General features: G+C 41.4%; 3 protein-coding genes across 7 annotated transcripts; 1 reads left to right on the top strand and 2 right to left on the bottom strand.

Moving 5' to 3' along the window:
- Nucleotides 1–26: 26 nt before the first annotated feature.
- On the bottom strand, nt 27–3,906 carry gstz1 (glutathione S-transferase zeta 1). 2 transcript variants are annotated; one of them, XM_021574364.3, is made up of 10 exons: nt 3,565–3,875; nt 3,319–3,381; nt 3,185–3,236; nt 3,015–3,082; nt 2,829–2,909; nt 2,550–2,675; nt 2,224–2,299; nt 2,075–2,127; nt 344–393; nt 27–227 (listed from the first exon to the last, which is right to left on the bottom strand). In XM_021574364.3, exons 2-10 carry the CDS (start codon nt 3,334–3,336, stop codon nt 101–103), a joined length of 651 nt encoding a protein of 216 aa, XP_021430039.3. In that variant the 5' UTR covers nt 3,337–3,381; nt 3,565–3,875; the 3' UTR covers nt 27–100. The 2 variants fall into 2 exon arrangements, with proteins under 2 accessions (XP_021430039.3, XP_021430037.3); XM_021574362.3 differs by lacking the exon at nt 3,319–3,381 and having other exon boundaries at nt 3,565–3,906.
- LOC110497902 (aldehyde dehydrogenase 6 family, member A1) lies at nt 3,881–16,341 on the top strand. 3 transcript variants are annotated; one of them, XM_021574357.3, is made up of 12 exons: nt 3,881–4,240; nt 4,931–4,972; nt 5,113–5,187; nt 7,370–7,531; nt 10,548–10,626; nt 10,879–11,181; nt 11,384–11,505; nt 12,254–12,443; nt 12,919–13,100; nt 13,201–13,380; nt 15,275–15,373; nt 15,673–16,341. In XM_021574357.3, the coding sequence occupies exons 1-12, from the start codon at nt 4,202–4,204 to the stop codon at nt 15,775–15,777; spliced, it is 1,578 nt and encodes a 525-aa protein (XP_021430032.1). In that variant the 5' UTR covers nt 3,881–4,201; the 3' UTR covers nt 15,778–16,341. The 3 variants fall into 3 exon arrangements, with proteins under 3 accessions (XP_021430032.1, XP_021430031.1, XP_036810757.1); XM_021574356.3 differs by having other exon boundaries at nt 4,928–4,972; XM_036954862.2 differs by lacking the exons at nt 4,931–4,972; nt 5,113–5,187 and having other exon boundaries at nt 4,085–4,240.
- On the bottom strand, nt 16,331–26,756 carry LOC110497904 (basal body-orientation factor 1). Of its 2 annotated transcripts, none has more exons than XM_021574358.3 (11): nt 26,323–26,756; nt 25,930–26,182; nt 25,761–25,826; nt 21,614–21,757; nt 21,430–21,510; nt 21,155–21,225; nt 18,905–19,049; nt 17,803–18,296; nt 17,589–17,693; nt 16,708–16,776; nt 16,331–16,627 (listed from the first exon to the last, which is right to left on the bottom strand). In XM_021574358.3, exons 1-11 carry the CDS (start codon nt 26,361–26,363, stop codon nt 16,528–16,530), a joined length of 1,569 nt encoding a protein of 522 aa, XP_021430033.3. In that variant the 5' UTR covers nt 26,364–26,756; the 3' UTR covers nt 16,331–16,527. The 2 variants fall into 2 exon arrangements, with proteins under 2 accessions (XP_021430033.3, XP_021430035.2); XM_021574360.3 differs by having other exon boundaries at nt 16,708–16,735.

The raw sequence follows: 26,756 nt of genomic DNA, 5'->3' as shown, positions 1-26,756 counted from the left end.
CAAGTCACGAGATTGAAACCAAATGATTCATATCAAATGTTTTTATTGAAGTATTCAATGATGATGGCACTACTGGCTCCTGTAGATGTCAGAGGGGTTCTCATGTACATATGTCAGCAGGTGTGTCTGGTTGGCAAGATGGATGACTCACTTTGAAAGCGTCTACCTTCATCAAGGTTTGGTTTAGCTTTTTGATAGTTGGGAACTGATCAACGTCCACTTTGAACCTGTTTGGCAAATGTAAAAAGTCTCTTCATTTGGGTTGTATGTTCAGTGTAAAATTTGTCTCATGCTGTGGTGTTTTTCTGTTCCAGTTCTGACTGAATGATGGAGGGTGCCTTACCGTTCAGCATTATAGACTTGAGGGACGAGACAGATGTCTGCCATGGAGATCTAAGAGGTAAACATTATCAAGAATTCCTCAACTTAAAGTGAGGTCGACTGTAGAACAACGTCACACATCCATACTGACTTAAACACACATTCACATACAATCATCATATACAGTGCCTTCAGAAAGTATTCACACCCCTTGACTTTTTACACATTTTGTTATTAGTCTGAATTTAAAATAGATTAAATTGAGATTGTGTCACTGGCCTACACACAATACCCCATAATATAAAGTGGAATTATGTTTTTAGACATTTAAAAAAATTACTTAAAAGATTTAAATGTCTAGTCAATAAGTATTCAACCCCTTTGTTATGGCAAGCCTAAATAAGTTCAGGAGTAAACAATGAATATCCCTTTGAGCATGGTGAAGTTATTAATTACACTTTGGATGGTGTATCAATACACCCAGTCACTACACAGACACAGGTGTGTTTCCTAACTCAGTTGCTGGAGAGGAAGAAAACCGCTCGGGGATTTCACCATGAGGCCATTGGTGATTTTAAAACAGTTACAGAGTTTAATGGCTGTGATGGGAGAACTGAGGATGGATCAACAACATTCTAGTTACTCCACAATACTAAGTGAAAAGGAAGCCTGTACAGAATAAAAAATATTCCAAAACATGCATCCTGTTTACAAAAAGGCACTAAAAGTAAAACTGCAAAAAAATGTACTAAATACAAAGTGTTATGTTTGGGGCAAATACAACAACACACCCCTCTTCATATTTCAACCATGGTGTTGGCTGCATCATGTTATTGGTATGCTTGTCATCGGCAAGGACAAGGGAGTTTTTTAGGATAAAAAAAACAGAATAGAGTTAAGCACAGGCAAAATCCCTGAAGGAAACCTGGTTGAGTCTGCTTTCCAACAGACGCTGGGAGACAAATTCACCTTTCAGCAGAACAATAACCTAAAACACAAAGCCAAATATACACTGGAGTTGCTTACTAAGACGACATTGAATGTTCCCGAGTTGCCTAGTTACAGTTTTGACTTAAATCGGCTTGAACATCTACGGCAAGACTTGAAAATGGCTATCTAGCAATGATCAAGAACCAACTTTACAAAGCTTGAAGAATAAAAAAATAAAAATGTACAAATATTGTACAATCCAGGTTCGCAAAGCTCTTAGACTTAACCAGAAAGACTCACAGCTGTAATCGCTGCCAAAAGGGATTCTAACATGCATTAACTTAAGTAAATTAGATTTCTGTATTTCATTTTCAATAAATGTTCTAAAATGTCTAAACATTTTCATTGTCATTATTGGGTATTGTGTGTACGTGAGAAAAATATCTACTTAATCCATTTTGAATTCAGGCTGTAACAACAAAATGTGGAATAAGTCAAGGGGGTATGAATACTTTCTGAAGGCACTGTATGCTGCTGCTACTCTTGTTTATCATAAGTCACCTTATTCCTTTCACTCCAGTATCCCTGCACATTGTAAATATGGTATTGGCACTGACCCTGTATATAGCTTACTTTCTTGTGTTCTTATTTCTATTTCTCGTGTGTTTTTGTACTACTGATATTGATTACTGCATTGTTGGGAATGAGCAAGCAAGAAAGGCATTTCACTCTACTTGTGTGTGTGAAAATAAAAAACCTAACTTGAGATACTTAGCTTAACACTGCCACTGTGTTTTTATGTGATGAACGAGTGTCCCCTCACCTCGTCCCCTACGCAGTACTTGCTTGCCGTCTCTTTTAGAATGGGCTCCAAGGCTGAGGAGAAACACACAGTGACATGGAGTCAGGCCTGTAATGGCTGTCTGGAGATGAGCTATAGTGGCATGTTGAATGTAAGGCTATTTTAGCCACCTTCAAAACCTCTTTGGATGAAATGCTGCGCCCACTGCAACTTCTCTGCTCCAATCTTCTGTAGCACATACAAATTCTGAAATACAAAATGATCAGACATGACTGAGTACCTCTACAGTCATCACCATCATAATTGTTGCAATGGTCATTCAACCATGATGTCAGCATGTCTGAGGTTCTGCCATTTGATTTTGCTTTCCTTCCATACAGTAAACCTAGTTTGTTTTGCAAACAAGGTCAGAGATCTGTAGTGGACTGGTGTGCTTTCAATTTGTTGTATTCCTTTCTCTCATTTACCCACATTCTTTGTGCTGTAATACCCTCACCTGTACAGGCTGGATCCCGGAGGCGATGAGGTCAGAGATCATGCGCACCTGGGCACGCTTCTTTGGGTCTGCAGGGAGAAGCCTGGGTCCTGGTCTGGTCTCCTCAATGTACTGGATCACTGCCAGCTGAGTGTGAGTGGATAGGTCTTATCATTATTGTCAGTAGTCAATGTTATATTTTTGGAATGTGGAGCTAGATTTGAGGTTCTTTTGACTTATCAGTATCTCAAAAGTACATAACTGTTAACAGTGACAAACCAATAACAGTATTGGACTCACCGACTGTGACAGGGTGATACCATCAATTTGGACAGCAGGCACTTGTTGCATAGGGTTTAACACCTTGTATTGGTCTGTAAGCTGAAATATACAATAGGTACAGTGTGAGGACATTATATCTAATATACCATTATAGAGGTTAATTACCTCTACCTGATGAAAATGCATGATGTATGAGGAAGTTACCTGCTGACCCCCATCTTTGATAAGATTTACTGGGACTTGGTCAAATTCAATACCTTTCAGAGCAAAAGCTGGAAGAAGCAAAGTAGGTTATTTCTTTCCAGGGTCAAAGTCAGACAATGTTCTAATGCTGTAAAGTAGGCAGAGACGTAGAAGACTACATAGGAACTTACCAATTCGAACCCTCCAAGAACATGAACTCCTGAAATATCCATGAAGAATGGGCTAAAGGGGAGAAAAATAAATCAGTTCACGTGATAACAATACAATATTATCATATTCTACTTAACTTTGCTCATTGATTCACCTTTGTTTGAGATGCCATAGTATTCAGACAGATCTTGCGTTCAACGATTACAAGTTCCTACTGCTAATAAAAAAAAGCTCAGTTTCTAGCGGCCAATAGAATGCTTTCCCAAATACCCCTCCCTCCTCCTTGTTTTTTTGGTCTATGACTAAGCACTCTCCCAGTAATTTTCTGCAAATTGTTCCACATTTTAGTATCGCACTCGTGTCTACTTGTTGCAAGCAAGAATTGGTAGAATAGGCATACCTTTTTGAGGCATGCGAGTGAGAGCCGCATTACAGGTTATAAGTAGGCTAGAGACAATAAACTATTACTGTTGTGCAAATAAACTACTTTGACAATGACAAGTCACAGAATCTACTCTTGATTCTTCGATCACGGCTGGCAGTTTTGCGATTTTGCCTATGCGCAATGATACAAATTGGCAATCGTTTCCTGTATCACGCGTATTATGAATTCCACCGCGTTTCATAAATGTAGCTCCAACTCATTGTAACAATGTAGCTAGCTATATTATAGAATGTGGTGATAAACTCTGTGACAGACATTACGTAAATGAACCAGTTGAGTTGTCAAAAAGACTGATCCGCGTTGTATCCAATGAAATACTTGCGTTGAGATCGTTTTTTTCTAATAAAGGCTGTTTATCTTTAATTGTACATAGAGATTGGCTAATATTGTTGTAGTTTCAGCCAATAAGATGTATGTTTTTGTGAGCGGTCTTATTCTAGGCCAATAACTGACCAGATATTTCTAGACCCTTCCTTCTTTTAAATCCATGTAGGTGAGGGAGTAGGTTTGAAGTGCGTCTCCTGGCCACGGTCCTGCAAGAGGGTTTGGGACATTGTTTTGGGATAAATCAAGCAATAAACACATTTTCATCATGGCAACGACTGTAATGAGGTCACTGTTGAAGAAAGGGGTAAGAACTCATGTTATAATTCTTTACCCAAGAGTTAATGAAGACACTAACAGCTTTCGAAAGCACAGGAGGCTGCTGAGGGGAGGACAGCTCATAATAATGGCCAATGGAAACCATGTGTTTGATGTATTTGATACTGTTCCAGCCATTAACACAACTCCGACCTACCCAATGAAAGTGCCACCAACCTCCTGTGTTCAAAATGTTTCACATTGTTTACAAAGTGAAAGATGCCATATGGCTTGGCTCTTGTCTTGTTCTCAACTATTCTCCGGGTCACTAAATTTAAGGAACAATTCCTCCTTAGACTCCTGCTCTTTGTATGGGGGAAAAGTATGTGCTTATCATATGCAGCTGCCTGTCAAGCTTTGTGCAGCTCTATGACTCCCATGTGTGCTCTCCAGCTACATTGTTTAATTGATACATTTTGGGCTTTTAGTAATCCCTCCAACAATCACTGTAAAATTGATCCCCAGGTACACCTTCATGGCCCAGTTGCACTTCAATGATATTTGGGATTGCCATAGTTGTACATTAATCTTCCGTCCTAACAGAAGGCCTGGAAGTAGGTAGTAGGCCTTTGCTTCTAATGCTATATAGCTGACATTTGATATGATACTATTCACAATAAATGCATGAACTCGTGGATTAATTATTCTTTACAGCTAACCACTTGCTTCCTCTCAGCAGGTACCTCTTCAGGTCAGGCACATGTGTTACTCCTCCTCAGTGGTTAGTAATAACAGTTTAATAATAGACTTTAATTATGGTGGCTGTATATGACTACAAACAGATTACCACTAGAGAATTAACTGTCACACAGATCTGTATTTCTGATAGAAATTGAACATGTTAAAAATGTCTCCCCGCAGCCCACCACAAAGTTGTTTATTAATGGGAAGTTCGTTGAATCCAAGTCTTCAGAATGGTTAGATATTCACAATCCGGTAAGTAACTAGGCCTTAAAGAGCTCAAATATAGTTTACCTAAATTAAATTGTGTTACCCATTGTATTTGATTAGTTGATGCACAGAATAATGCACAAACAACACCTTGGATGGGCATGCACTGCTACATTAAGGTCAACTTAGCTGGTTAATCAGTTACCTGAGTTTTGACCAGTTTATCCAGTTCCTGCACAAAATTGTCCAAGTTTTCAGCAATGCAAAGGTTATAGGTCCATTACTATTATGTAAAAGAAAAAGAGCTAGACTTTTATGAGACTTTTATGAGTATACATATACAGTACCAGTCAAAAGGACACACCTTCATGGGTCTTTCTTTATTTTTACAATTTTACTATATGTACATTGTAGAATAATAGTGAAGACATCAAAACTATGAAATAACACATATGGAATCATGTAGTAACCAAAAAAGTGTTAAACAAATAAAACAATATTTTATATTTTATATTCTTCAAAGTAGCCACCCTTTGTCTTGATGACAGCTTTGCACACTCTTGGCATTCTCTCAACCAGCTTCATGAGGAAGGCTTTTCCAACAGTCTTGAAGACGTTCACACATGCTGAACACTTGTTGGCTGCTTTTCCTTCACTCTGCAGTCCAACTCATCCCAAACCACCTCAATTGGGTTGAGGTTGGGTGATTGTGGAGGCCAGGTCATCTAATGCAGCACTCCATTACTCTCCTTCTTGGTCAGATAGCCCTTACACAGCCTGGAGGTGTGTTGGGTCATTGTCCTGTTGAAAAACAAATGATAGTCCCACTAAGCGCAAAGCAGATGGGATGGCGTATTGCTACAGAATGCTGTAGGAGCCATGCTGATTAAGTGTACCTTGAATTTTAAATCAATCACAGACAGTGTCACCAGCAAAGCACCCCCACACCATCATACCTCCTCCTCCATGCTTCGAGGTGGGAACCACACATGCAGAGATCATCCATTCACCTACTCTGCATCTCACAAAGACACAGCGGTTGGAACCAAAAATCTCACATTTGAACTCATCAGACCAAAGGACAAATTTCCACCGGTCTAATGTCCATTGCTCGTGTTTCTTGGCCCAAGCAAGTCTCTTCTTATTATTGGTGTCCTTTAGGAGTGGTTTCTTTGCAGCAATTCGACCATGAATGCCTGATTCATGCAGTCTCTTAATAGTTGATGTTGAGATGTGTCTGTTACTTCAACTCTGTGAATTATTTATTTGGGCTGCAATCTGCGGTGCAGTTAACTCTAATGAACTTATCCTCAGCAGCAGAGGTAACTTTGGGTCTTCCTTTCCTGTACTGTGAGCCAGTTTCATCATAGCGCTTTGCTGGTTTTTGCGACTGCACTTGAAGAAACTTTAAAGGTTCTTGAAATTATCCGGATTGATTGACCTTCATGTCTTAAAGTAATGATGGAGTGTAACTTCTCTTTGCTTATTTGAGCTGTACTTGCCATAATGTGGACTTGGTCTTTTACCAAATAGGGCTATCTTCTGTATACCACCCCTACCTTGTCACAATATAACTGATTGGCTCAAACGCATTAAGAAATTACTCAAATTAACTTTTTACAAGGCACACCTGTTAACTGAAATGCATTCCAGGTGACTACCACATGAAGCTGGTTGAGAGAATGCCAAGCGTCTGCAAAGCTGTCATCAAGGCAACGGGTGGCTACTTTGTAGTCTCAAATAAAAACCTTTCTTGATTACTACATGATTCCGTATGTGTTATTCTACAATGTAGAAAATAGTAAAAATAAAGAAAAACCCTTGAATGAGTAGGTGTATCAACTTTTGACTGGTACTGTAGGTGTGCAATAAATTGGTGTGCTGTTTTCTTGAGATCTATCTCAAGTTGTTATAATTCTCAAGAATGCTTTTGCATGAATGTTCAAAGGTCAGTTAGCTGGCACTTTGCTCCTTCGGCCTTCCTTTGCTTTCAGTTTACTCTTATCATCGGGATTTAGAATGAGATTAATGCTCTCTCAAGAGTCAAAGACATTGCAATATTTTTGATGAAATGGCCCGATCTGATGGTTTTGTCAGTGTGTGTCAGATCATAATGTGTTGAAGTTATCTGCTCAAGCTGAGCACACTTCATACCAATCAAATATGTTTTTTTTATAATCAGGTTACAGTTCACCCACTAATGTGTTCTTCCCTCTAACTGTTACAGGCCACCAACGAGGTGATAGCCCGCGTCCCCAAGGCTACACAGGAAGAGATGCTGGCTGCTGTGGACTCCTGCTCACAGTCCTACCACTCCTGGTCTGAAACTTCCATCTTGGCACGCCAACAGATCTTTCTGCGCTATCAGCAGCTTATCAAGGACAACATTGTAAGTCTGTAGCAGGGACAAGAATTTGTTGTACATATGGTACAATACCGCTAGAAGCAAAGGTCAAATCTCATAATTCTCCGTTACACGTTTAACATCATGCACTTTTGGTTGCACATTTTTTTTCTGTCATGTTTTGGGGTTCAAAGACCGCCTCTGTATGCCATATCATTTTAATATTTTGTACCATACAAATTCAGCATGGATTTGATTAATATGAACCCTACTCTCAATGGCACACTTTTAGGCATGATAGATACTAGTTCCTTAGGTGATAAGAAAGAAGAAACACCACAATGCCTCCATACTATTCCTATGTTGTAAATAATATTTGTTGGTCTGTGGTGTGTAATGAGGAGCAAACAGACGTTGAACGTGATACATTTATGAAATTGCTTATCCCAGTTACTAATAAGCATGACACATGCACCCATTAATTAAGAAAATGGCTGTAAAAACGGTTAAATCCCCATGGATTGATGAGGAATTGAGAAATTGTATGGTTGAGAGAGATGAGGCAAAAGGAATGGCAAATACGTCTGGCTGCACAACCGATTGGCAAACGTACTGCAAATTGAGCAATCATGTGACTAAACTGAATAAAAATAAGAAAAACCTACACTATGAAACAAAGATAAATTACATAAACAATGATAGTAAAAAGCTTTGGAGCACCTTAAATGACATTTTGGGAAATAAAGGCAAACTCAGCTCCATCATTCATTGAATCAGATGACTCATTCATCACAAAACCAACTGATATTGCCAACTACTTTAATGATTTTTTTCATTGGCAAGATTAGCAAACTTAGGGATGACATGCCAGCAACAAACGCTGACACTACACATCCAAGTATATCTGACCAAATTATGAAAGAAAGGCATTGTTATTTTGAATTCCTTAATGTAATGTTTAATGGAAAAGGTGAAAAAATGATTGTTGTCTATCAACAATGACAAGCCACCGGGGTCTGACAACTTGGATGGAAAATTACTGAGGATAATAGTGTACGATATTGCCACTCCTATTTGCTATCTTCAATTTAAGCCTGATAGAAAGTGTGTGCCCAATCAGTCGGTTACCAACCCTTAGTAAAGTTTAGGAAAAAATAGTGTTTGACCAGATACAATGCTATTTTACAGTAAACAAATTGACAACAGACTTTCAGCATACTTATAGGGAAGGACATTCAACAAGCACAGCACTTACACAAATGACTGATGATAGGCTGAGAGAAATTGATAATAAAAAGATTGGGGCCTGTTTTGTTAGACTTCAGTGTGGCTTTTGACATTATCGACCATAGTCTGCTGCTGGAAAAACTTATGTGTTATGGCTTTACACCCCCTGCTATATTGTGGATAAAGAGTTACCAGTCTAACAGAACACAGAGGGTGTTCTTTAATGGAAGCTTCTCCAACATAATCCAGGTAGAATCAGGAATTCCCCAGGGCAGCTGTCTAGGCCCTTAACTTTTTAAAAATCTTTACAAATTCTATGTTACTGGCTTTAAGTAAAGCCAGTGACATATCTATATATAAGGATGACTCAACACTATACACGTCATCTACTACAGCGACTGAAATGACTGCAACACTTAACAAAGAGCTGCAGTTAGTTTCAGAATGGGTGGCAAGGAATAAGTTAGTCCTAAATATTTCAAAAACTAAAAGCATTATATTTGGGACAAATCATTCACTAAACCCTAAACCTTAACTAAATCATGTAATAAATAATGTGGAAATTGAGCAAATCATTCACTAAACCCTAAACATCAACTAAATATTGTAATAAATCATGTGGAATTTGAGCAAGTTGTCAAAAGTAGTCAAAACATATTGATAAGGGGCCTCCCGAGTGGCGCAGCGGTGCTAGAGGCGTCAGTACAGATCCGGGTTCGATCCCGGGCTGTGTCACAGCTTGCCGCGACCGGGAGACCCATGAGGCGGCGCACAATTGGCCCAGCATCGTTTGGGGAAGGTTTGGCCGGCTTGGATGTCCTTGTCCCTTCGCGCTCCATTGACTCCCTGTGACGGCCGGGCGCATGCACGCTTACTTCAGTTGCCAGCTGTACTGTGTTTTCTCTAAAACATTGGTGTGGCTGGCTTCCGGGTTAAGTAGTGTGTGAAGAAGCCGTGCGGATTGGCAGGGTTGTGTTTCGGAGGATGCATGGCCTCTCCCGGGTCCAGCGATGGGACAAGACTGTAACTACCAATTGGGGAGAAAAAGGGGTGAAAAGAACAACAACAAAAAAAGTAGCTAAGATGGGGAGAAGTCCGTCCATAATAAAGCGCTGCTCTTCCTGTGAACAGTAGCCCAGAACAGTAGAACAGTCGTCCCACAAAATTGCAATTGGCACAAAACAAGGCAGCACGGCTGGCCCTTGGATGTACACAGAGAGCAAACATTAATAATATGCATGTCAATCTCTCCTGGCTCAAAGTGGAGGAGAGATTGACTTCATCACTACTTCTATTTGTGACAGGTTGAAAGCACAGAGCTGTCTGTTTTAAATGACTAGCACACAGCTCAGACACCCATGCATACCCCACAAGACATGCCACCAGAGATCTCTTCACAGGAAAAGTCTGTCAGATTTAAATAACAGATAAAACTACACTTTATTTAACAGTGAGGACTGTTAAGCAACACAAACATAGGCGCAGACACATGCATACACACACATGATAACATACATACATATACACATATACATTCACATGGATTTTGTGTTGTTGATATGTGGTAGTGGAGTAGGGGACTGAGGCCACACACTTAGTGTATTGTGAAATCTGTTATGAATGTATTGTCATGTTTTTAAAATTGTATAACTGCCTTAATTTTGCTGGACCCCAGGAAGAGTAGGGGATGGGGATCCATAATAAATACAAATGCAAATAAATACAAAATACTATTTATTTACAGCAGCTGTTGCTTAGCTTGATTTACTCAATTTAAATTGAACAGATTTGAAATGTGTGTTGGCTCATGGTGTGTGTGTGTCTTGTGTTCCAGAAAGAGCTTGCCAGGAGCATTACTCTGGAGCAGGGCAAGACCCTGGCAGATGCAGAGGGGGATGTGTTCAGAGGATTGCGTAAGTCTCACGTGCACTGGCTTTTCCAAAGGGCAATATTTAGAGAGATGTTTTATTAGCCTCTGTTAATACTTGTTGCAGCCAAGAAAATGGTTAATCAGAGCATTATTTCAGCGTCTAGGTCACTAGTATAAAAAGCCCTTTGGTCTGTCACTTATGTGACTCAGTCTCCATATGAGGGATAGTCACACACATTCTGTGACTGACACAGTGTTTTCTGTACCTGAATGACACCTACTGTCTCCTCTCCAGAGGTGGTGGAGCACACATGCAGCATCACCTCCCTGATGCTGGGGGAGACTCTGCCCTCCATCACAAAAGACATGGACACCTACACCTACCGCCTGCCCATCGGGGTGTGTGCCGGCATCGCCCCCTTCAACTTCCCCGCCATGATCCCTCTGTGGATGTTCCCCATGGGCATGGTGTGTGGCAACACCTACCTGCTGAAGCCCTCAGAGCGGGTGCCAGCCTGCACCATGCTGTTGGCCAAGATGCTGCAGGATGCTGGGATGCCAGACGGGACCCTGAACATCATCCATGGCCAGCACGACGGTAAGATAAAAGCTAAATGTCCCATCACCTGCTGATCTCTAAGCTATATCTGGAGACATTGGTGCTGTGATGTGAATCATTGAATTATCATTGTGTCTCTATGCTATGATTCACATTCATTTACAGTGTGATGAGATAATGGAGAGATTATGAATGGCCTGTCAGTGCTCGATGCAAAATGAATCCCTGCCCCCTTTCCCAGCTGTCAACTTCATCTGTGATCATCCGGCCATCAAGGCTATCAGCTTTGTGGGCTCTAACCAAGCCGGAGAGTACATCTATGAGAGGGGATCTAAAAATGGCAAGAGAGTACAGTCCAACATGGTGAGTTTGTGCTATTAATGAACAGAGGGTGGCGGTGTTGGCTTAAAAACTATTGTTAAACGTTATCCTCTTTGTTTCTCTTTTCTACCTTGGCTGATTAGCTGTACAGATGAAACAGCGATTCAGATCCAGAGAGCCCAGACACTTTGTGGAAAATATTGAGTAGAAATGTGTAATTTATCTTATTTGTCACATACCCACAATAATGATCTACAAATGAAGTGCATTGACGTAATATAAAGCACTTACAATATTGTACTTTTATTGTTTGTTCACTAAAGTTCTTTAAGAGGATAAACCTTTGAGACCCTCTCTGATCTAATTTGCATGCAACCACATTGAAGGCATGGTGTGAAGCCTCGATCAGACCGACAGCGTCGTTGCATCAATGCTGCATAATACATTTTGCAGTCAAACTTTTTCCATGATGTAATCATTTAAACTGGATATGTGTGCAACAAAAAAACATCCACCTTTTGCTACTATTTCTGTCAAATCTATGCATACAATTTGATGCATACGTTGGATATATCCAACATATGCACCACACAGAACTCACTGCAACTGCCTCTGCAATGCAGCGTTCCATTGGAAATGAATGTACTTTGGTGTACCAAAACGCAATGAAGTTGTCGGTTTGATCGAGACGTAATGGGAATTGGATCACTTTTCCCTGGTATTCAGACCATGGGTATTCGGATCAAGGGACAGAAGGCTAAACGATTCCCACCCTTATGCTCTGCTGTAGGGAGCAAAGAACCATGGTGTGGTAATGCCTGATGCAAATAAGGAGACCACTCTGAACCAGCTGGTGGGTGCAGCTTTCGGTGCAGCAGGGCAGCGCTGCATGGCCCTCTCCACGGCCATCCTGGTGGGCGAGGCCCGCAGCTGGCTGCCTGAACTGGTGGATCGTGCAAAAGCTCTGCGAGTTAATGCAGGTATCCCAACCTCTCACCCGGCCCGCACCTCCCGCCCTATCCATTCCTAAGGAGCCCTCTTGCTCACTCTCTTGAGGCCACCCACGAGCCCTAACCACACCTCTCGCTCTACCATAACTTCAGATGGGGCTGAACTGGGAGAGAGGGCTTGTTGAGTCACTCATGCTGCAAATTTGCGGCAACATTTACGGCCGAAGCTTAAGAGTAGCTCAGAGCATCAAGTCTTTGAGAAGGGAAGTTGATGGGGAGGAGAAGAATGAATGATTCCCCTTATTTGCAGTCATAAACACTCTAATTTGTGTGGCTGCACAGGAAACACCTAAACAGCCATTTTAGAGGGAGTGCCTTTGGGGGCCCCTCGCCATGGCTGGGCTTTTGAGTTGTGTGTGTCTGCGGGTGAAGGGGTATTTGTGTGTACATGTGTGGCTGTGAGGGAGAATTCTCAATGCAGGTTGTTTTTCGGGAACCCTCTCAGGGGACCAGGCAGGTGTGGACGTGGGGCCCCTGATCTCCCCTCAAGCCAAGGAAAGGGTCAACAGCCTGATTCAGAGTGGGGTGGACGAGGGAGCTCAGCTGCTGCTCGACGGCAGGAATGTCAAAGTCCAGGGCTATGAGAATGGCAACTTTGTGGGGCCCACCATCATTTGCAATGTCACAGTAAGTGTGTTCATGCAGGTGACAAATATTCTAGTTGTACTGCCCAAAAGTATGCTGATCTTATTTTCTGAAATTATGTAATTTCCTTTTTGTCTCCTAGCCCCAGATGAAGTGCTATACTGAGGAGATCTTTGGGCCTGTCCTGGTTGTACTGGAGGCTGAATCCTTGGATGACGCCATCAGCCTTGTTAACAATAACCCTTATGGCAATGGCACAGCTATCTTCACCACCAACGGAGCCACAGCACGCAAATACACTCACAAGGTGGATGTAGGCCAGGTGAGTGTCTGTGGACCAATGTGTGTGTCCCTATTTCCTGGGAGAATGGAGGCATTCATACCCTCTACTGTGTCTATACCTTAAACAAGGAGGACATTGCACCTTTATTCTAAAACATGCACTCAACAACCATTATTTTCCATGGCAAGTATAGCCTTATTTGCTTCTGCTCTAAACTGAACACTTCTGCCCCCCTCTTCCCTTCACCACCCATGTGGACTTCAAATAGCAAATATGTGCCTTTTTTTTTATCAAAACAGGGGGGCATAGAAATACATTTTCCTAGTAGGATTACAGAAGGGGAAATCTTAAATTAACTGCAAAAGGGATTCCTTTGGACCTGTTAAATGTTTCAGGCTTACAATGCCTTCAGGAAGTTTTCATACTCATTGACTTATTCCAAATGTTGTTGTTACAGCCTGAATTCAAAATGTTTTTAAAATTCACCTGTTTACAAACAATACCCCATATTGACAATGTGAAAATATGTTTTTAGAAATGTTTGCAAATGTATTAAATTAAATACAGAAATATCTCATTTACATAAGTATTTACACCCCCGAGTCAATACTTGAATCACCTTTGGCAGCAATTCTGGGTAAGTCTCTAAGAGCTTTGCACACCTGGATTGCACAATCTTTGCACATTATTTAAAAATTCTTCAAGCTCTGTCAAGTTGGTTGATCGTTGATAGACAGCCATTTTCAAGTCTTGCCATAGATTTTCAAGCCAATTTAGGTCAAAACTGTAACATTCAATGTCATCTTAGTAAGCAACTCCAGTGTGTATTTGACCTTGTGTCTTAGGTTATTGTCCTGCTGAAAGGTGCATTTGTCTCCCAGTGTCTGTTGGAAAGCAGACTGAACCAGGTTTTCCTCTAGGTTTTTGCCTGTGCTATGCTCTGTTCCATGTATTTGTGTCCTAAAAAAACTCCCTAGTCCTTGCCGATGACAAGCATACCCATAACATGATGCAGCCACCACCATGCTTGAAAATAGAAAGAGTGGTACTCAGTGACGTGTTGGATTTGCCCCTAACATAACGTTTTGTATTCAGGACATACATTTATTCCATTTTTTATTTAACCCTTTTTTGAACTTGGCAAGTCAGTTAAAGAACAAATTCTTATTTACAATGACGACTTATAAAGTAAATTTCTTTGCCACATTTCTTTTGCAGTATTACTCTAGTGCCTCATTGTAAACAGCATGTTTTGGAATATTTTGTTCTGTACAGGCTTCATTCTTTTTACTCTGTCATTTAGGTTAGTATTGTGGAGTAACTACTTTGTTGTTGATCTATCCTTGGTTTTCTCCTATCACAGCCATTAAACTCTGTAACTGTTTTAAAGTCACCATTGGCCTCATGGTGAAATCCCTGAGTGGTTTCTTTCTTATTTGACATTATGGGGTATTGTGTGTAGGCCAGTAACACATATCTCAGTTTATTCCATTTTAAATTCAGGCTGTAACACAACAAAATGTGGATAAAGTCAAGAGGGTGTGAATACTTTACCTTGTCTGCGTGCCTCCGCTATGCTCTGTGTTTGCTGTTTTTTCCATCCCTCAGCCAAAAGGCTTGACTCCCGTGTCCAAAATTACTCCTGCATTTTCAAACATTCTCAACCAACCATGAGTTTCCAGTGGACTTAAAAACAAACAAAAGTGGCCTCAAAAACAAAATGTTTTGTTTAGTTCTCCTGTCCCTCTTGCATGCAATGCTTTCAACACTGTGAACACAAGCAATGGTTTTCGGTTTGTTGTGACTCATTTTTCATGCATTGTTTGTTCTTCGAACTAGCATTTAGTACACCTTCTTCTCCCAGAATTACTCATTCAGTTGCTCTGAAGGGGTTTTTGTTTCCAATGCGGTAATGGAAGTTTGTGTTTTGTAGATTGGGGTGAACGTTCCCATCCCTGTTCCTCTGCCCATGTTCTCCTTCACTGGCTCAAGAGGCTCCTTCAGAGGAGACACCAACTTCTACGGCAAACAAGTGAGTATCAGTTGACATAAGGTAACAAGGTGTTTGAAGACATACTGCAGTTAGTATGACTGGTCCTAATATGGGGTTGTACTGCTGGGTAAAGTCCACATGAAGGTTGGGGCCTCTACACAGTGAGTTTATGTGGCTGACTGACGATGTAAAACACTCAGTCCTCTTAACTAGTGATGGCTGATCAAAGCCAATTGTCTTGAGTCCAGATTTTCAGCTTCATTTCGTGTTATGTAATACGGTCATGATGCCATAGTTACAGAGCATCCTATTATAGATATCTTCTCTGCTTTCTAAAGGGCATCCAGTTTTACACACAGATCAAAACTGTTACTTCACAATGGAAGGCCGAAGACTCAACCATGAAAACCCCTGCAGTTTCCATGCCAACCATGGGACGCTAAAGGGTCTGGAGAAAGAACGTTCCCACTTCCCCATGTCTTTTGTGAAGCAACATTTTAAAACTACTGTGCTGTCCTGTCGCCATGAGTTGATAATTACCCATAGTCATTTTACAAGTCTTAATGTAGAATTTGTACCCAAGATGTGATATATTTTTTCAATGATATCTCAAGATTCATTCACTCACTGTGGATCAATAGTTTGGCTTCATCATTGAATGACAGTTCCTTTGTTATATGAATGTTTCTACTAATTATGTGTCTGTGTATCTATGTTACGATTTTGGAAACAATGCAAATAACTGTGGAGCAGTTAAAACAGTGTAAAGTACTCACATATCTTTTCTTTGTATGCAACATCTGTGTTCAAAATATACTGCCTCACCAGCATTATGATGTTGATGAATGTGTAGCTGCCAAATGTGATGCCACTATTAATCGTACATTCAGTGCATCTGAATGTTTGAGATGCGTTTTATGCACACTTGCTGTGGTGCAGTTATTCATGTATTTAATTTAGACCTGAACAGGTTGCATTTGAATAAAAAGCCATCCGTTTAAATTGAACCCTTTATCGTCCATCTGTCTCTGTCTCCTGTTTGCACCCTGTCTATCTAAGTTCAAGTAAGCTTTCAATTCATGACAATGAGAAAATACCATAGACACATTTTTCACATAACCATCCACATAATTCTGGAGACACTTCATATAGACCAGCACATTTCTCAGACCGACTAACACTGCACGGATAGGTCATGTGGTCTGGATATCCGGCAGGGCGCTGGGGTTCGAGGGCAGGTTGGACACAGGCGCCTGGGTGATGAAGGTCACATGGGATGTCTCCTCTGTAATTCTGCAAGACATGTCATTATGTAACAAAAAAAAATCAACAAGGTCTGATAAATCACAATCAGGAATCTTTTTGTGTCTTACCCAGGATCAATGTTGTTCTGGTTCCTCTCTGGGGACACAGACAACGCCAAAGGTTGACTCAGTTTCCTGCTAAATAAGTTGTAGAGTTGCATTGAAATGCTGTACATTTTAAAAATGCATGTTTTACCATACTGTGGCACCTGTTCTCTCTAGCTGTTGACTGCAGAAAGGCCTTGTAAGGGTTACATCAGGTCATGATTCATACTCTACTGCGTTGCTGTAAATTCATCCTACGTTGCCAAATGATGTATGTTTGCAAGGCTAGATGCCAGGGTAATGTTGACATTGCCATGAATGTACATCTCTGCCCTCCAATACCCCCTTATACATTCAGATCCCCTGTCCTCAACTTGAAAATCATGTTGCCGGCGGTCCCCTGACCACAGGCGTTCAAAAACGAAATAAACCCCTTGTGCGCATGAAGTGGGGCCAAGAGCCTGAAGGCAAATCTGCGTGGCCAGATGTTTGTTTTCAAGCACACGACTCTGTGGCCGGCCCTATTTTTACTATTGTGCCCAGACTCTTTCTTCATTCTTTTTAAGCCGCTGGACGGAAAAGAAAATTGGTTTAAACCTAACTGATGTTTTATGGTATCCTCTTTTGCTGAGAAAAGAGCTGTTTAAGACATTAAAAAGGAGTCACAAATAAAGGCCCTCTCCCAGACTGCAGCACAGCTCATGCTTCTGATGGTGTCACTGTGTTTTGTTCTCAACACTTTATTGCGCTAGGGGTTTCGTTTTCATGTTTAATGATTCCAATTTGATGGTATCATTCTAAACAGAACGCAGTAGAAATAGAAATGAGATAATAGGGAAGCTAACAATGAGCATGTCTGCTGGCAGACAACACAGGACTCACACAATGTAGTAGCTAGCTGTTACCTTGCTTTCTGTCCGTTCATTTTGGCAAACAGCAGTCTAAGCACTTTCTCCTTCTGCTCCCATGTGAGTTCAGATATGTCAACCTTGTTGCTCTGGAGATTATTCCTGAAACACAAGTGTAGTGGAAAAATACATTTCCAAGTAGGAATAGTTTCTACCATAGCAATGGGGAAATGTATGGTAAGTGGTGGTAAAGACCGCATGCAGGCCTTACCACTTCTCTGCCTCTTCCAGGTCGGTATAGACACTGTTGCTGCTGTGAGGGGTTTTGTGGAAGGTGCGGATGCGGGGGTACTCTTTCTTGCCTGACCGAGCCTCACTCATCCTCCTGCGGTAGGCCTCCAGGGCCTCCTGCCTGTACTGCAACCGGCTGGCCTGGATCTCTTGCTTCACCTGGCCCAAAGCCTCCTGAAAGAAGCACTCCAGCTCTGTGCGCTGCTCCACGATGCTGCGTGCCAGCCGCTTCACTCGCCCCATCTCCTTCTCCCTCATGGCCAGCACCTTCTGCAGCTTATCCAGCTCCACCTGGCCGGCCTGGGTGCTGACCAGGGCTCGGTTCTGCGTCTCCTCCTTGTCTCTCTCAAACTCCCCCACCATGAGCCCCAGGGCCTGCTCCAAGGTCCCCACCTTCCCCCTAAGCTCTGCTATCTCCTCATTCTGGGCCCTTACCTGGGACACATTCTCCTTCATCATCTGCTCACTGGTCTCCTAGGGGTGGAGAATATAGGAAGGATTGAGGGGTTAGTCTTAAAATAGGGTTGATATTATAATGAAAATATACATAAGGCATTCTCCATGCCATTTAGTGAACTCACACTAAATGGCATGTTGATAAATGGATCATGTTTTGCGGGGCTTAATTGTCGAATGGAAAAAGGATTGAGAATGAAAGAATGATTGCCGAATGGAAGAATGATTGGAAGAAATACTGAGCTGGGGTGACTTCATATTGCTTTATCGACATTGTCAGGGATGAGATTATGGTATACTGTATTTATTTGCCTTAGAGAAACAGTGCAAAAAATACTTTGGGGGGAAGCCAATGACTTGGAACCCAGAAGCCAGTGGAAACTCACCACACCTACCAACCACGAGATACTGACTTGTACTGTGGAGGTGAGGGGAAAGAGGGGCCGCAAGCAAAACAAACACGGGGTCACCAAAAATAAATAAAACAGGGGAAATACCATCAAAAATACTGTATGTCCACAGGAGATCTGCCACATAAATAAATAAAATGTATTGGTTTTGTCCAGGCGCTGCCAGTACATGAAAATGCCCACTGCTCTGTTTGACGTGCCATGGTACCAGTGTACCTTATGCAGTGCCAGGGAGGTGTTTTCCTCAGCCAATGACACAGTCATCTTCCTCAGGTCATCTACCTCCTTCATATGGCAGCTGAGTGCCTCGCTGAGACGAACGTTCTCCTTGAACACTGAGCGTGACGCATCATCCAACTGACTGTTAGTTTAGGAAACAAGGAATGCAGTTTTTCATGTTAGGTGCCAAACTGAGGTATAACTGGCACTTCCACCTCTGTTATCTGTCAGTCTAAAGTAACTTCGACAACATAAAGGTGGTGCATTGGGTTTGGTGGCGGGATAGGGAGCGGTCTGGTGATGTAGTAGACGAGAGAAAATTATAAGTGACATTAAATTCCAAGCTTATAATGCTGGGAAGGATCTGGTTTTAATTTTCCTTTGAGTCACTCTCTCTTAGTCACCAAATTGAGACAAACTGGGTCAATGTCAGCTCTGTCTGAAAACACAGGTTACGTGCATTTCAACTTTATACATGGCCAAGGATTTAAGTCTACAATTGGCAAGTAATCGATGATAAATGCCACATTCAGTGTCATTGTTGAAGAGAGTTTATAGACCATAAAAGAACACAGAATTCAAAGTATATCCCTAGTCTGTCCTCATATGGCTTTAGAACTAAACTCAGCAAAAAAAGAAATGTCCTCTCACTGTCAACTGCATTTATTTTCAGCATACTTAACATGTGCAAATATTTGTATGAACATAACAACTGAGACATAAACTGGACAAGTTCCACAGACATGTGACTAACATAAATGGAATAATGTGTCCCTGAACAAAGGGGGGATCAAATCAAAAGTAACAGTCAGTATCTGGTGTGGCCACCAGCTGCATTAAGTACTGCAGTGCATCTCCTCCTCATGGACTGCACCAGATTTGCCAGTTCTTGCTGTGAGATGTCAACCCACTCTTCCACCAAGGCACCTGCAAGTTCCCGGGCATTTCTGGGGGGAATGGCCCTAGCCCTCACCCTCCGATCCAACAGGTCCCAGACGTGCTCAATGGGAATGAGATCCGGGCTCTTCGCTGGCCATAGCAGAACACTGACATTCCTGTCTTGCAGGAAATCATGCACAGAACGAGCAGTATGGCTGGTGGCATTGTCATGCTGGAGGGTCATGTCAGGATGAGCCTGCAGGAAAGGTACCACATGAGGGAGGAGGGTGTCTGCAATGACAACAAGCTCAGTCTGATGATGCTGTGACGCACCTCCCCAGACCATGACAGACCCTCCACCTCCAAATCGATCCCGCTCCAGAGTACAGGCCTCGGTGTAATGCTCATTCCTTCGACGATAAACCTGAATCCGACCATCACCCCTGGTGAGATAAAACCGCGACTCGTCAGTGAAGAGCACTTTTTGCCAGCCCTGTCTGGTCCAGCGATGGTGGGTTTGTCTGGTGAGGACCTGCCTTATAACAGGCCTACAAGCCCTTAGTCCAGCCTCTCTCAGCCTATTGCGGACAGTCTGAGCACTGATGGAGTGATTGTGCGTTCCTGGTGTAACTCGGGCAGTTGTTGTTGCCATCCTGTACCTGTCCCACATATGTGATGTTCGGATGTACCGATCCTGTGCAGGTGTTTTTACACGTGGAGTGTCACTGTGAGGACGATCAGCTGTCCGTTCTGTCTCCCTGTAGCACTGGCTTAGGCATCTCACAGTACGGACATTGCAATTTATTGCAGTCCTCGTGCCTCATTGCAGCATGCCTAAGGCAAGTTCACGCAGACGAGCAGAGCATCTTTCTTTTGGTGTTTTTCAGAGTCAGTAGAAAGACCTCTTTAGTGTCCTAAGCTTTCATAACTGTGACCTTAACTGCCTACCGCCTGTAAGCTGTTAGTGTCTTAACGACCGTTCCACAGGTGCATGTTCATTAGTTGTTTATGGTTCATTGAACAAGCATGGGAAACAGTGTTTAAACCCTTTACAATGATTATCTATGAAAGACAGGATCCTGAAAAAAGGACGTTTCTTTTTTTGCTGAGTTTATATAGCAGAGGTCTTCCCCACACTCTGCTCCAAACCAGAACACCCTTCCTGCAAGGCATTCTGGAACTGCTGGGGATGTCATCATTGGCTTAGGTGATATACACTACTATCTTGAAGAAGACAAACTGGTGTGGTCAAGATAATAATCTTGTTTTCCCTCAAAAAATGATGTATTTTGCCTATTTTTTTCCTTGACCTGAAGGTGCAGTTTGAAGAATAAAATTAGCATGTAATTGGTCAGCGGAGACACTCACACAATGGCTTCATTGTGGGCCCTCTCAGCCAGCTGGGCGATCCTCTGCTCGGCCTCTTTCTCTAGGCGAACCTGCAAGGGAACACACAGTACTCACTGTTTCTCTCCCGCCTCTCTATTGATCAGTTAGGCCTTTTACACCTGAACATCTTTACCCATTTAATCCAATACTTTTTGATTAGCGCAATGCTAGTTTCCCCCAAGTTTATTTTACACCTCCTTGGAACTGTAAGTGCATGTACAAAATAATGTGTCAATTTGAAACTATCATCATACCTTTTCACTGAAGAATTTGTGCTCCATTCTAGCTAGGCTTTCCTTGTGCTCTCTGTCTGCAATGTACATGCTTTCTTTAATCTAGAAAGTAGAGAGTTGATGATCATTAATAGAACTGTGAACTACACAATCAAGAGTGGTACTTCAGGGTGTCAAGCATGATTTCTGTCCATGTTGTTCTCACACTATTGAGCTCCTGCTCCATCTGGGCTTTCTTTTTCCGAAACTCCTTGATAGTCTTCAGTTCACCCTGGATCATCCTGAACTCATTGGATCTCTTCTCAAACTTCTCCTCCAGCTCATTGATTTTAAGAGTGTATTCTGCAACCTGCAACAACCAATCATATACAGTTGAAGTCGAAAGTTTACATACACCTTGGCGAAATGTTAAACTCAGATTTTCACAATTCCTGACATTTAATCTTCGTAAAACTTCCGTCTTAGGTCAGTTAGGATCACCACATTAATTTAAGAATGTGAAATGTCAGAATAATAGTAGAGAGAATGATTTATTTCAGCTTTTATTTCCTTCATCACATTCCCAGTGGGTCAGAAGTTTACATACACTCAATTAGTATTTGGTAGCATTGCCTTTAAACTGTTTAACTGGGTCAAACGTTTCAGGTAGCCTTCATCAAGCTTCCCACAATAAATTGGGTGACTTTTGGCCCATTCCTCCATGACAGTGCTGGTGTAACTGAGTCAGGTTTGGAGGCCTCCTTGCTCGCACACGCTTTTTCAGTTCTGCCCACAAATTTTCTATAGGATTAAGGTCAGGGCTTTGTGATGGCCACTCCAATACCTTGACTTTGTTGTTCTTAAGCAATTTTGACACAACTTTGGAAGTATGCTTGGGGTCATTGTCCATTTGGAAGACCCATTTGCGACCAAGCTTTAACTTCCTGACTGATGTCTTGAGATGTTGCTTCAATATATCCACAAAACTTTCCTACCTCATGATGCAATCTATTTTGGAGGTGCACCAGCCCCCCCTGCAGCAAAGCACCCCAAAACATGATGCTGTCACCCCCGTGCTTCACGGTTGGGATGGTGTTCTTTGGCTTGCAAGCATCCCCCTTTTTCCTCCAAACATAATGATGGTCATTATGGCCAAACAGTTCTATTTTTGTTTCATCAGACCAGTGGACATTTCTCCAAAAAGTATGATCTTTGTCCCCATGTGCAGTGGCTTCTTCCTTGCTGAACGGCCTTTCAGGTTATGTTGATTTAAGACTCGTTTTACTGTGGATATAGATACATTTGTACCTGTTTCCTCCAGCATCTTGAATGAACCAGACTTGTGGAGGTCTACATTTGCTGTTGTTCTGGGATTGATTTGCACTTTTCGCACCAAAGTACGTTCATCTCTAGGAGACAGAATGTGTCTCCTTCATGAGCGGTATGATGGCTGCTTGGTCTCATGGTGTTTATACTTGCGTACTATTGTTTGTACAGATGAATGTGGTACCTTCAGGCGTTTGGAAATTGCTCCCAAGGATGAACCAGACTTGTGGAGGTCTACAATTCTTTTTCTGTGGTCTTGGCTGATTTATTTTGATTTTCCCATGATGTCAAGCAAAGAGGCACTGAGTTTGAAGGTAGGCCTTGAAATACATCCACAGGTACACCTCCAATGGACTCAAATGATGTCAATTAGCCTATCAGAAACTTCTAAAGCCATGACATCATTTTCGGGAATTTTCCAAGCTGTTTAAAGGCACATTCAACTTAGTGTATGCAAACTTCTGACCCCCTGGAATTGTGATACAGTGAATTATAAGTGAAATAATCTGTCTGTAAACAATTGTTGGAAAAATTACTTGTGTCATGCACAAGAATATAGTTTGTTAACAAGAAGTTAGTGGAGTGGTTGAAAAACAAGTTTTAATAACTCCAACCCAAGTGTATGTAAACTTCCAACTTCAACTGTAGTTCCATATCATGGATTTTGGAGACATAGAAAATAATGTAACTCTATACAGCAGGTGTAAATAGTGTATACACCAATTTGTTAGCTACGTATACAATGAACATTTTGAGAATGTACACCATCTAAGTGTGTATCCACTTCATATTTGTATGTGACATGGCAGTTGCCATTTCAGAAATAGAATCGATTCAGATTATCTGAAAAAAAATGACCATAGCTTCCAGGAATAGGAGGAAAACAACCACTTATAATAGTTGGGAAGAAAATCAAAAAGTTCAGATGAAGTATGGCCTTTGCAACCCAACCCAACTTCAGGAACAGATCAGTCAGAGAGGCTGAAATCAGAGTTTAAGTGCTGCTATGTAACTGCTGCTAAGTACACAAGTTATTGAAGGCAAGCAAAACATGCACCCACAATCATGTATATAATGACACAATTATAGGTTACCAACCATTTGATTATAATGTTATGCCTAATTTATATTCTTTAGATAACTCTATAAATGCCATTCTATAAAATTACGACAAGGATGAATTAAATGATCAATAGCTTTCTTTAGAAAGCTCCCATTCCATCATCAAATGGACAGATTTGTGCTTAAGTTTTGCTTATGGATGCATCTCTATTTTCTTTGCCTAATGCAGTGTTTAAATTGCAATGAAAATATGGCACTGATCCAGTGAAACTCTTGATGATATACACTGAGTGTACAAAACATTAAGAACACCTTCCTAATATTGACGTTTCATCCCCTCTTTTCCCTCAGAACAGCCTCAATTCGTCAGGGCATGGACTCTACAAGGTGTTGAAAGCATTCCACATGGATGCTGGTCCATGTTGACTCCAATGCTTCCTTCCCACAGTTGTGAAAAGTTGTCTGGATGTCCTTTGGGTGGTGGACTACTCTTGATACACATGGGAAACTGATGAGCATGAAAAACCCAGCAGCATTGCAGTCTTTGACACAAACGGTTGTGCCTGGCACGTCCTACAAAACCCAGTTCAAAGGCACTTAAATCACCCTACGAATGGCAGTCCATGTTTCAATTGTCTCAAGGCTTAAAAATCCTTCTTTAAGCTGTCTTCCCCGTTCACCTACACTGATTGAAGTGGATTTAAAAAGTGACATCATTAAGGGATCATAGATTTCACCTGGTCAGTCTTTGTCATGGAAATAGCAGGTGTCCTTAATGTATTGTACACTCAGTGTAGTTGTTTGGTTGGTTGGCTGACTTTTTCCAACATTCAGACTCACATGTCAGACTACTTTGAGACAAAAGCCACTGCGCTCACGTTCTTTGAGTGCTTTTAATGCAATGGTTTCCATTAGCTAAGATGAACCATTTTTTCACTTCACAATGAGCAAAGGGAGTTGAGAGGCATGTCTTGAAATCACGTCTTTAGCTCAACCACAACAATATTTATATCCAGAATTAGTACTACATAGGCATATGTGACAGTACCATGCAAAATAGTGATTTTTTTAGTTGGTTCAGACCAAGATTCTTTTATTTCTCAAAAGCTTATTGGGTCCTATTTTTACCACAGTGAAGTAAGAAATGGAGATGGAAAACAGCTGTTCGCCAAAGCGGCACATTTCTGCACATTTCCTTGTTGTTAAACCATTACAACAGATTTTATTTTTTTACCTTTATTTAATAGGCAAGTCAGTTAAGAACAAATTCTTATTTTCAATGACGGCCTAGGAACAGTGGGTTAACTGCCTGTTCAGGGGCAGAACGACAGATTTGTACCTTGGGGATTTGAACTTGCAACCTTCCAGTTACTAGTCCAACGCTCTAACCACTAGGCTACTCAATCAATGTGATGTATTTTTGTCTGTAGAGATCAACTGTCAAAATTAACACGTAAATAAAGTTGCACACCACCACAAACAATCCATATGACACATGAGGGATGGATAACTTAGGCTACAGTATATCAAAACTAGTGTGTATGTTCGAGACTGTGTACATTTTAATTACGCTTTTTCTGTAGCTGCATGGCATTACCATATACCATAATTTTAGACCATATGGCTGGAAATGTAGGGGTTTGTTTCTTAGTTTGTTTTCTTTTTTCTATAAATTAGCATAGGGACTGCCTGATTAAAAACAACACTGTTGTTCAGACACAATACAGCACCTTTTTTTAGATGCTGTACATGACATCAGACAAACAATGTATACCCTTGAGGCTTGCAAGGACAATGAATATGATTTAGATAGACTACAATGCTGGGCAGGGATGTCAGCATGTTTAGTAAAACACGCTAATGATCCTGGTCCATTTCTGACCTGTTTTTGTAAACTGTCTAGTCACTCCCTGCTCTTTGAAATTCTGGAAGACTTACTTGGAAGGTTACCCAAGTTTGTTCCTTCACAAAGACTAAATACTTACCAGTTGTTCATTTTCTTCAAGGGCTTGTTTTTTTTTACTTTTAAGTTGCACCTCTAGCCTTGTAATCTGTAAAAAAAAATAATAATAATAATAAAACGATACAATGCTAGTAAACCCCCCAAAGACAATAAATTATGGATATTATAAATATCTGGGGATAAAAGTTAACCTTTTCTTCTTTCTCAGCATCTTTCCTCTTCAAGAAGGCAATTATGTCAACTGTGTCCTTCTCTGCACGATACTGCTGGTTAGTGAGCTCTTCATTGGCTCGTGCCAACCTGCGGGTAGCTTCACGGTACTCCAAGCGCGAGTGTTCAGTGACATCCAGCCTGGCTTCCCAAAGAGCAGCATTGGCCTTTGCCTTCTCAATGTCAGACTCTTTATCGGCTTTTGACTCATGTTTGCCTTCTTTTTTTCCTTTTCTAGACATACAATTTGGACAAAGAATTGTAGTAAATTAGATAGCTACACAAACAGTGCGTAAAACGAGCTACAGGTAGCTAACATGGCTAACGTTAGTCAATTCAAGCGATAACGACGCAAAGAAAAAATTCTGTCTTACCCTTTACTTTTCTTTCCATTTTTTCCTTTCTTCTTGGGCATTGTTTCGAATACTACAATTTAACTGTTAAGAATTAATGGGATACGTATAGGCTAGCTAGGTTAGCTTCACTTCAAGGCACTGGGGAAATCGTGTTTACAATTTTGTTACCATAGAAACGCTGTCATATGGCACTGGCTGTGTGTGGACATGCTCACAGCCTACGTCAAAATCACCTGCAACAGGTCTGTAATGTTATATGCAACAACAAAAAACAAGTAATGTCATATGTGCACAGTATACACAACTATTCTAGCTAAATTTGACTGAGTATGCAATCACACTAAAACATATCCGAATTTAGTGCGTTCAAGACAACTGGGAACTCGGGGAGAAAACGAGCTCCGACTGGGAAAAATAGTTTTAAGATCACTGACGGCATGATTTGGTTTCGT

This window comes from Oncorhynchus mykiss, chromosome 19 (assembly GCF_057628025.1).
Source record: "Oncorhynchus mykiss isolate SJ-2025 chromosome 19, ASM5762802v1, whole genome shotgun sequence".
Lineage (NCBI taxonomy): Eukaryota > Metazoa > Chordata > Actinopteri > Salmoniformes > Salmonidae > Oncorhynchus > Oncorhynchus mykiss.
Note: the sequence above shows the minus strand (reverse complement) of the source record. Positions and strands in the feature narration are given on the sequence as shown.